The 11,618-nt window shown below is 33.6% G+C and overlaps 1 protein-coding gene across 1 annotated transcript; it reads left to right on the plus strand.

Annotated features, from left to right (window-relative positions):
• Window positions 1-517: 517 nt before the first annotated feature.
• gpd1a (glycerol-3-phosphate dehydrogenase 1a) lies at window positions 518-10,072 on the plus strand. Its single transcript, XM_052562504.1, has 8 exons — window positions 518-675; window positions 4,650-4,827; window positions 6,145-6,285; window positions 6,442-6,580; window positions 6,672-6,784; window positions 8,131-8,367; window positions 9,324-9,430; window positions 9,513-10,072. The coding sequence occupies exons 1-8, from the start codon at window positions 632-634 to the stop codon at window positions 9,607-9,609; spliced, it is 1,056 nt and encodes a 351-aa protein (XP_052418464.1). The 5' UTR covers window positions 518-631; the 3' UTR covers window positions 9,610-10,072.
• The last annotated feature ends 1,546 nt before the right edge of the window (window positions 10,073-11,618 follow it).

Here is an 11,618-nt window from a genome sequence, read left to right on the forward strand (position 1 = left end):
TCTTGCACATGTGACTGAATCTCACAAAAATGTCTCCCATTTCAACCAAAAAAAATTAAATTAAAAATTATATTTCACATAAAGCATATTTGTAGGACCAGTACAATGCATCACAATTCCCGTTCGTGACAGGTTTCCGTGTCTACTTTATATTTCCCATCTCACTTTATAACTTATTGATTTCTCATGCTAAGAATAGATTTTAAGCTTTACAATCAGTCCTTAAGCTAGAAGACAAATCCAGCATTGTACTCTAACAGCTGTGTTGTTTTTGCTGAGAGTCAAGTTACAGCTTGGCTTTGAGTGTGTCATTATGTCCGACTGAGACTAAAGTTTGTGTCAGTGCATAAAACATGATTATGAAAACTAGTCGTGTACATACTGTGTTTATTTATTAGCACAACTTTTTACTTAGATTATTCTTTTTAACACAAAAAGTGAATCACTTGAGCCCGTAATCACACCCACCAGTTGACCATAGGCGGAGTCAACTGAGTTTTCGCCATCTGAGTGGCCAATAGCGCTCGGGGGCGTGGCTTCACGGACAAAACACTCAAGCGTGCGCTCACTGCGCGTCGGTTTGATTGACAGCTCAGAGTGACTGTAACTCAGCGAAGGAACACCGGCGAAGATGTCAAGTCCAAAAAGAGTTTGCATCGTCGGATCTGGGAACTGGTAACATTTTTCATTTTTTAGAAAAGACTGTTTGAGCTGAGGAAATTTAGGATCATATGACAGCATAATAATATTATTACATGAAACAATCCGTTAATGGAACCACATGCTCTAAACGAGTTTTAAGGTTATGACATTTGAAAGGGCATAACAGCAAATGTATTAATAGAGATGATACTGACATATACAATGTCGTTGTTGTTACACAATCTGAGATCCACTTCAGAAGTTCTGCTCAACAGCTGTGAATGCGCTTTTGGACCGATCTGAATATTTATCACTGTTTACATGAGCCATTTGTAACATTGCTGCAATGCAAAACAAGTAGGACACATGTTCCAGTCAGTCACACTGGTTAGATTCAGTAGTTACGCTCCACAAGTTACAACTAACCGATTTACAGCCATCTGGCCACATCTGTGGTTTAGTATTATGTCCATTTCTAATGTTTGAAATGTACTGACTGACAGCTGCAGAAATGTGAATAATATTCTGCTTACAATGCATGACAAACATATACTGTAGGGTTGTCTATAGGACTCTTACTGAAACTTTTAGGATTGTAATAATGTAGTTATTAGGGTGAATATGATAATTTAGAGAATTACATGAGCTTAAATCTTTGAAATGGGATACTGTTCCTTTAAAACCTAAACAAGACTCCAAAAGCAGTAGTTTACAGTGGTGGACGAAGTACACAAATCGAGTAAAAGTACAGATATAATAAAAAATTACTCCAATAAAAGTAAAAGTACTCCTTTTTCAATTTTACTCAAGTGAAAGTACAAAAGTACTAAATTTTTATGTACTTAAGTAAAAAAGTACTGAAAGATAGATGTTTGCAATTTTATATAGGCTAATTTTATTTTATATTAGCACATTTGTTTTATTTTTTATAATCCTACTGCTCAAAATACCTGGGATTTTTTCCAAAATAACCACTATATGGAGTCAAGATATATTTTTGTTGTTGATATGGACTACGTTGATGAGAGTAATGTTAACTGTGAAGCTTACACTGTGATGTACCTGAGAGAAAACAGAGATGACCATCTGATTTTCACCAGTAAGAACAAAGTATTTTAAAGTTTGTTGTTTTACAGAACATCACAGTTATATATGACATGATAATAAGGCCTGAAGATTTTAAGGAAAATATAATTATATTTTCATAATGATTTTTTCCTTCTCAAACCTTGTCTGGGGTGTAAAAACACCACTGGCCAAACGGTATATATATATATATATATATATATATATATATATATATATATATATATATATATATATATATATATATATATATATATATATATATAGGTGGTTGAATAACGTCCTTTATTAAGGTCCTTAATAACAATGGGTGAAAATTTTAGAGCTCTACTGATGATTAAGTCTAGAGTGTGTCCACCTTTGTGTGTGGGTCCATGTACATGCTGAATCGACAAGTAAAAAAAAGCCTCAAGTCCAAATATTCATTTATCACCAATTAACTGTTTGACAAACACTTCCTGCTTCAATGTCTGAATTTAAAAAAATCTCAAACATGCTCCGATATCCCGATCTGAATCAACAGAGTCGCGACCATTCTCCGAAGTGCCGATCTGAATCAATCGAGTCGCGAACAGGCTCCGAAGTGCCGATCTGAATCAACCGAGTCGCGAACAGGCTCCGAAGTGCCGATCTGAATCAACCGAGTCGCGAACAGGCTCCGAAGTGCCGATCTGAATCAACCGAGTCGCGAACAGGCTCCGAAGTGCCGATCTGAATCAACCGAGTCGCGAACATGCTCCGAAGTGCCGATCTGAATCAACCGAGTCGCGAACATGCTCCGAAGTCCCGATCTGAATCAATCGAGTCGCGAACAGGCTCCGAAGTGCCGTTCTGAATCAACCGAGTCGCGAACAGGCTCCGAATTACCGATCTGAAAACTTCGACCAAAGAATGTAAAAAAAAAAAAAATAACTCAATTTCTCTAATAACTCTAATAACTCTACAAATCTATGAAAGACTCAGATCACGTGTCTAAAAATAGATCGCTATAGTAAAAGAGAAGTAGCCTAATAAGAGGAGTGAAGTTTCCTGCCGTTCTGCTGTGTTTGGTCCTCACGCGCGTCTGACGCTCCGCGGCACGTCTCCGCCCCTCACACGCGCGTTTACAGCGCTAAATTAATCATCTTTGCTAATTATTATACATTTACTTCATTGTCAGCTCCAGGTACTTCATTTATTATTGTTCATTGAACTGTTTGGAACAAAAAAAGGTTGTATTTCAGTAATAATTCTAAATTATCAAAATAAAATATATAAAATAATGGTTTCTATTTTAATATCCTTTAAAATATAATCTATTTCTGTGATGTGCGCTGTATTTTCAGCATCATTCCTCCAGTCTTCAGTGTCACATGATCTTTAGAAATCATGAAAATATGATGATTTATTATTAGAACTATTAATAGTTGTGCTACCAAATATTATTTTGGAATCTGTGATCTGTGAAAGTGTTTAAAAGTGTGTGGTTTTACAGAACATCACAGTTATATATGACATGATAATAAGGCCTGAAGTTAGGAAGAACATTTTAAGGAAAATATAATTATATTTTCATAATGATTTTTTTCCTTCTCAAACCTTGTCTGTGGTGTAAAAACACCCCTGGCCAAACGGGGTGCATCTCTTCCCCTCTTTGATAATTACTAGTTACCATGTTCTGAACATCACATCCTTTCTTTTGTCGCTAGATGTAATCTATATACATATATATATATATATATATATATATATATAGGTGGTTGAATTAAAATATTTGGACATTATTTATAAAAATTACCTCAAGTTAGCATGAGTTGCATGCATGAGTTATTTTATTTAATCTGTGTTAGTTTAAGGTTATTTTATTTTATTTTTTAACCAAAAACACAGAGACGCTGATTGATGTGTCTGCATGTCAGCATTTCAGTGGGCTTAAACAGATCACTCTTTACAGCGGATTTAGTTCCCAAACAACTGACAATTTTGACCTAAATATGATTTTCAGTTACAATAATTAATCCTAAATTTCGACATTAATAACTTAGCAACATCAGACGCACGCGCGCTCACAAGATCTCCCGGTTCTTACTTCTGGTGACTCGCACTAAACGGTTCATTTGAATCAGTGAGTGGTCGACTCCAGAACAGCTGCAATCGGATCATTCTAATTCGTAAACGATTCGTAAACGGTGCGATTCGCGATCCGATTAAAGTTTATTTTGAAAAGACTCAGTTCGTTCATGATGAATCAGACACCGCTTCTGCGTGTCGGAGCACGTGATATATTATAGGGAGTAACGATATGTTTTATGAAATGTAGTGAAGTTAAAAATACGATCTTATGCTTTGGAATGTAGTGAAGTAAAAGTAAAAGTTACTCAAAATAAAACTACTCCAGTAAAGTACTGATACTTGAAAAATGTACTTAAGTACAGACTAGTAACGAAGTAAAGCTACTCCGTACTGTCCACCACTGGTAGTTTATGTAACAACAATACAAATTTAATTTAAAGAGTCATATTGGATTTTTTTTATAAACTCTCTGAATGCATAGACAGTGGAAATCTTTCTAGTTAAATCTAAATTCTGTTTTCACACATTACCAACACAAAATAATTAGTTTCCCTAAACAGTACTGCAAAATGGATATTTTGCTCTAGTTGATCTTAGTTTGGGATCAAAATGACACAAACCAAAACTGAGACTAGTTAACCCCTGCTGTTACTAGAGTAGACTGACCGTCTGATCTTACACAACAGGCTTTGATCACTACCATCACTGTCCCTTGGAATGCAAACATACATTCGGTGCGAGACCCCGGGGGTTGTAATGAGAGTAAAGTCATTGGTTACATTTCACCCAACAGTGTGCACTCACAATATTGTAATATTGCATGCAACCTTTCACACAATTAACTTTCTCGATTTCTCTCTTGTCCACAGGGGTTCTGCTATTGCTAAGATAGTTGGCACAAATGCAAGGAATAATTCAAAGTTTGACTCCACGGTTAACATGTGGGTGTTTGAAGAGACGGTGAATGGACGTAAACTCACAGAGATCATAAACACAGACCACGAGAACGTCAAGTATTTGCCTGGACACAAGCTTCCGGAGAATGTTGTAAGAAACTTACATCTTACACTTGATCATCATTTATTATAAATAAATATAAATAATAAAATGTTTACATTTATTAAATAATGTCTAATAAAATAAAATAATTATATTATAAAATAATCAAATAAAACATTCTATTATAAAAATAAAACAATAGTTTTACTTACTTATATAATCAAATTGAAAATAAAGTTTGTAAGAAAGTGTTAATGTGAATAAATTACCATTTTAAATCATATTTATTTATATTATTAATGTAGCAAATAGCAGAAAAAACATATATACTTTTATACTGAATGTATAATTGTTTATTTTATATCAGTTATTATATATAACTGATAACATATATATTATATTTAATTTGTATATATTATATTTAATTTTAGTATAATAAAAATCTATAAATAATAATTAATAACTGATGTAAGTTCTAATCATATATATTTAGAAGCAAATATGGGAACATTATTCTGCATAAAATGTATAAAAATAAATAAATAATACATTATTTATTTTTATATATTATTTTAATAAAAAGGTACTTGTTTTATTAGAATACTTAAATATATAGTTTCTTATATACATAAATAATAAAATAATATTGTATAAATGTGTATATATATATATATATATATATACATATAAAATATTCATTATTAATATAATTAATCTAACTAATAATATTATTTAATACATTATAGTGTATCATAAAAATACTCACTACATACATGCTTATTTTTTACATTGTTATGTAAAATAATAAAATGAAATATATATATTCAGCCACAAGTTTCAACCACACAAACAGATATTTCAGGTTTTGCCTGGGAAATTGTTATAACAGCAAATAGTTGCTCTGCTATAGAGGAAGTTACACAGAATACAGAAGTCTGGAAAAGAGTGCTGAGCTTCTAGATTCTCCCCCAAAACCTCCGGGAGGCACTTGCTGCTTTGCTTTGCCATCCTTTTGCACTCAAGCAACTGATAAGAAGCTGACGAAGCTGCATGTGGATTCTCCATCATTATAACCTGTAGTTAAAATGCTTGAGAGTCAGCCAAAATGCTTCAGCCTAACTACTAGAGGATTGGGCTAGAGGCCTAGAAAACCATTGGCAGATGCACCTGAGACATGGTACAGCAACCAAAAGGATTTGATGTGGACCCAAACTCAGCCAATATGTCAGTCTCACGAAGCAGAACACCGTATTTTAGGTGCAACCTATCCTACAGTGAATGTATGAGTGCATGCATGTTTCTCCAGGTTTCATCATGCAGTATCAAACAGATTCTTCTCTCTATTCCCCTCTCTCTCGCTCACAGGTGGCGGTGCCAGATCTGCTCGACGCTGCCAAGGACGCTGATATTCTGCTCTTTGTGATTCCACATCAGTTCATCGGCCGCGTCTGTGACACCATGAAGGGCAAAATCAAACCAGACGCGCTGGGAATGTCACTCATCAAGGTCCCGTACACTCGTGAATATATGCACCGTGTGCCTTTTTCTCTCTTACTCATCAGTCTTTAGTAGGAGAAAAAGAGGAAAGTTGCTTTCTAAGATCACAAGACTGTCACATTAGGCACGGATAACAAACGATGACTCTGCATGTGGTCGGTTTAGGGGGTGGATGAAGGCCCAGACGGACTGAAGCTGATCTCAGAGGTTATTCGTGAGAAGCTGGGCATCAACATGAGCGTGTTGATGGGAGCAAATATCGCCAATGAAGTAGCGGATGAGAAATTCTGTGAAACCACAATAGGTGAGGCTGATGAAAAGCGTTGTGAATATGTCAGATTAGTCTGTTTCTGTGTTTCCGGTGATTATATGCATTTGTGTTTTATGTTCGTCAGGCTGCAGTGATCAAGCTCAAGGGGCATTGCTTAAGGAACTCATGCAGACGCATCACTTCCGGGTCACGGTCGTGCAGGAAACAGATGTGGTTGAGATCTGTGGTGCTCTGAAGGTTTGTGCATTCACACTTCTTTATTTTACCCCCTCACAAAATAGTCAGAGCAGTGGCTGTGTAAACAGTTCACATGGGTGACATTCAGTTCAATCTGTTTTTAGCTTGACATTGCAGTGTTGCAGTGATAAAACTGGTCTGTCTTAATTCGGCAAGCTGTCAGTTTTACAGTCTTTTAACTTTCTGGTTATTGTTTGAAGCATGATCAAATTGAAAAGTCCAAATTATTTGACTGTTAAATTAGCAGTCTTGTTATTATTAACTAAAACTAAAGTAAATAAAGTTGAAATTATATATATGTATATATGGAAATATTGTATTATTTATATTATATTTATATTAGTATAAAAAAACTAAAATAAAAATAAAGCTAAATAGAAATATTAAAAACTAATCAAATTTAAAGCTAATTCAAAATATAAATAAATAATATCGTAATACATAAATAATTCTCAAGTAATACTGTCACTAACAAAGTTATAATGTCAAATATTGCTTGAAAAATGTGCTTGTGCTAGCTTTCTTTAAATACATTCTGATTAAATTTTAACAATGTAATTTATGTTTTATATTTTAAATTTTTATATATTATTTATTCATTTCTATGATACATATGATACATAGCATATTTCAAGCTTAAAGTATATTTTAATTTATTTCAGCTAACATTTACTTATTATTTTTTGTGATTTTTATTATTTTCATATTGTTTTAATATTAGATAACAATAATAACTGTTTCAGTTGTTTAGGCTTAAGTGTCCAAATATTGTATTGTGTTTGTTTTTATTAATTATATATATACACTCTATTATTTATTTATTTATTTATTTATCATTTATTAGTGTTCCTGTAGCTCAATTGGTATAGCACTGTGTTACGAAGCGCAAGGTTGGGGGTTTGATTCCCCGGGAACACATGATATGTAAAAATTGATAGTCTGAATGCACTGTAAGTCGCTTTGGATAAAAGCATCTGCTAAATTTATTATTTTCTAAATTAATATTTTGTATTTAAAGGTCATATTTTGCCTTTCAGGGGAATTTTGGGTAAATATACATAAATGTCCAAAGCAACTAATAATGCATTCAGTGTAGACATTTTCAGACATTCATTCATTCCCTGGAAATCAAATACATGGCTTTGCTGTTTGAGCTAGAAAACACTGCTTCTGAAGTTTGTTTGGTTGCAGAGTCAAAAGAACAGATTGTTCTTTCATTAATGAACGTCATCATTTACTGATCATAATGTCAGCTGACTGGAGCCAAAGAACACAAGCACCATAAAATATAGTATCATGAGATCTTTCCAAACATCACATTTAGTCCCTCTGTGTCTTTTCTACAGAACATAGTGGCAGTAGGAGCAGGTTTCTGTGACGGCTTGGGTTTTGGGGACAACACGAAGGCTGCGGTGATCAGACTGGGTCTCATGGAGATGATCAGCTTTGCTCGGTTGTTCTGCACCACCGGCTCGGTCTCTACTGCAACTTTCCTGGAGAGCTGTGGCGTCGCTGATCTCATTACTACATGCTACGGAGGACGGAACCGGAAAGTGGCAGAGGCTTTTGCCAAGACCAGCAAGGTGTGATGCCAAAACCTAAAGACAATTCACCCAGAAATTAAAAATAGCATTTAATTTTTTAGCAGCATAAGGATATGTGCAACATATATGACTCAAGCTCTGTATTTCAAGCTATATACAATATACGTACAATAGCTTTGTGTCAGAAAATATTTTTGGAAATCTTCCCAAATGCATTTGTCAAATTTTATGTATACAGTGCAGGATAACACTGAATCGTAAAGTCAAACAGTAAAAAAAAAAAGACATTTGGGTAAATTGAAATAAAGTAAATGTGAAATAATATATATATATATATATATATATATATATATATATATATATATATATATATATATTAGTTCATTGCCAAGACAGCATTTTAATTTAGTTAAAATTGATGTGCTAAAATACCAAAAAAATATGTAAAACAAATATTTAAAAAAATAAAATGCACAAAACAATTACTAAAACTTCAACTAAAATGATAAAAAAATATTTCAGAATATGAATAAAAACATTCAGAATATTGATAAAAACTATAATATGATCTCAATAACACTGTCATAATCAGACTTTTTTACACAATTTGACTTTTCTCATTTTTATTTAATTTTTTTAAACTTTGGGGTGAAATCTGTAGAATGGATAAATATAATAAAGTATAATATAAAGTGTGCTGAACTGATGCAATGTGTATTGCCAAGTTGCCAAGTATCAAGTATTAAATATATGAGACCAGAAAAGAGAGAGGGATGTAAAACATTTTATCTTCGCCCAAAAATATATTTCAATTCCATTTTCAATTGAGCATGATTTATGGGCAGGACAAAAAGGGTACATTTTGCAATATGTCGTGTGCAAAACAGGTCACATAACATGCATAATAAGACAAAATAACTAAAGAGCAAATAAAGTAAATCAGTTTTTTCATTATATATAGATAGAGCGTAATCCTTCGGTTCTCTGTGTTTCAGTCTCTTGAAGAGCTTGAAAAGGAAATGTTGAACGGTCAGAAGCTTCAGGGTCCAGCCACGGCCGTTGAAGTTCACACCATCCTTAAAAACAAAGGTGTGCTGGACAGGTAAGACTCAAACTGTCATCACAGATCCAAACCTCGTGTGCACCAGACCAAACATATTCCAAGACACATTCTCTTCACACAGATTTCCTCTTTTTAATGCTGTGTACGGGATCTGTTACGAGGGTCGACCTGTTACTGAGTTCATCCACTGCCTGCAGAATCATCCAGAACATCAGTGAAAGTAGATCGGAGCTGCAATACCGAGTATGTGCGAGTGTTTGTGTGCAGTATGTAAGCATGTGTGCACTGCTGAACAGAATAGCATTGCTCTTGTTATAAATACCTCTTAAATAGATAATACTTCCTTAACCAACAGCATGTCAGTCTCAAGTCTTAAGAGTGACCAAAATCACACACGGTCGCTCTCTCAGGTTTTGTCATAGCTGCTGCTCATTTTTAATGAATCCGTCCCGCAGCTGTGTACTTTCAGCCACTTTATTCTGCAGAAAAGCCTCAAATGTCAGACTGAGCGCTCCTCTTTGAGTGCCATTAAAGCTGTTACCCTCCATTCAGAGTGAAGCGGTTCTGAGTCGCACTGAACTTAATGTTCTTAATATGTAATGTGAAATAAATCACTGTATCTGTGAGCTCCAGCTGTCTAGACATGGTTTTGTGAAATAAATAGAATTTTTTGGGGTTGTACAGTATGCGTAATAACTAGACATGACATTCTGGATGATTTACAGTGGCCCCTAAAGGAATTTGAACACTTATGACACAATAAAAAAAATGAATGAAATATGAATCTTAAGCAACTGATTTCTCACAAACTTCTTTTGTGATTTTTAAAAAATGTGTATTTCCTATAAAAATGTTACTTTAAAATATTAAGATTTAGTTACAGATGCAAAGAGATTAATTCTTGTTGGGGCCACTGTATAAAACTGTAAAAAAAAAAAAAAAAAAAAACTTTTTCTTTTGGTCTACTCTAAGGAATACAATATGCATTTCTTGAAGCATGCATCTATTTTAAAAACAAAATATTTTTATGCAGATATATATGCATGTGTTTAAACTTTTTGGTTTCAACTCAAAAACATCTTCACTGATGTCATTATACTTCAGACTGGGAAAAATTAAATAAAAATTACCGGTATGTTAATAAAGTCCATATGACACAATCATATGACAATGTTTTTGTTGCTTTTTGGCCAAAATATATGAAGGAAATATGTTTCAAAGCATTATAAATTGTTTCTTAAAATGTAAAATGATTGTAGTTTTAGTTCAAATGGCCAAATTTATTAGAAAATCCACTGCCAAAATGAAAAAAAAAAGTACATTTACAATGTTAATATCAATTATTGTGTTCATACAAAATGTCTTTTAAAATAAATTTGGATATTTCCACTGTAAAAAAAGGTAAAAAAAAAAAAAATTTACCATAAAGAAAACAAACTAAAAGTTAATTTGTTAAAATGTTTTTAATATTTTATTTTTAATATATTATTTATATTATTAATGTTTATTTGGCCATTGTGTAAATTTGTTAATATATTTAAAAACTATATATAAATGCATTTAAAAACTAAAATATCCTAAATAGTTTTTAGGCATGCACATTTATGAACTGAACTTACTTTAGCTCGGTCATAAGCGGACGGTCCTGCATTCATTTGACCAGTCGTGGTACGGAGGAGTCAGTCATTACGTTGTTCTTCAGGATCAGAGTCGATAAAGTGCTACAGTCATCAACAGATTCACATCTATAACTCCTGGACACAAGAGTCTGTGAGCGACACCATCTCCAGTCTGAAGAAACAAGACCAGACGGGGACAATTCAACCATCAGGTGCAGTTTAGTGTTTAAAACTCAAATAGCACTGGCTTCTATGGTCAAATGAAACTAAAAAAAAGAGCTTTTTAGCAGCAAACACTCGAGATGGGTTTGGTGCACACACTAATAAAAAAGTACCTCATGTGTACAATGAAATATACTGCTATAATACTCAACTGATATCAGATACATGGCATCATGGATTCATTTACAGATAAAAAATGAAAAACTTACTGTCTATTCTCGAAATCTTAGAATGGACCATGGTTGGATCTTCCAACAGGACAATAATCCACAAACAAACATCAAAACCAAAACAAAAATGGGTAACAGAGAACAAAACCAAGCTTTTGTCATGGCCAACCCAGTCCCCTGACATGAACCTTGTAGAAAATGAGTGGAGTGAACTGA

This window comes from Carassius gibelio, chromosome B8 (assembly GCF_023724105.1).
Source record: "Carassius gibelio isolate Cgi1373 ecotype wild population from Czech Republic chromosome B8, carGib1.2-hapl.c, whole genome shotgun sequence".
Lineage (NCBI taxonomy): Eukaryota > Metazoa > Chordata > Actinopteri > Cypriniformes > Cyprinidae > Carassius > Carassius gibelio.

Bases quoted from the DNA above. Each gene is read 5' to 3' on its own strand.
- gpd1a (XM_052562504.1), top strand. From the start codon at position 632: ATGTCAAGTCCAAAAAGAGTTTGCATCGTCGGATCTGGGAACTG. The intron at 6,286-6,441 runs GTCCCGTACACT...TGGTCGGTTTAG, and splicing joins TGGGAATGTCACTCATCAAG to GGGGTGGATGAAGGCCCAGA. The intron at 6,785-8,130 runs GTTTGTGCATTC...TCTTTTCTACAG, and splicing joins AGATCTGTGGTGCTCTGAAG to AACATAGTGGCAGTAGGAGC.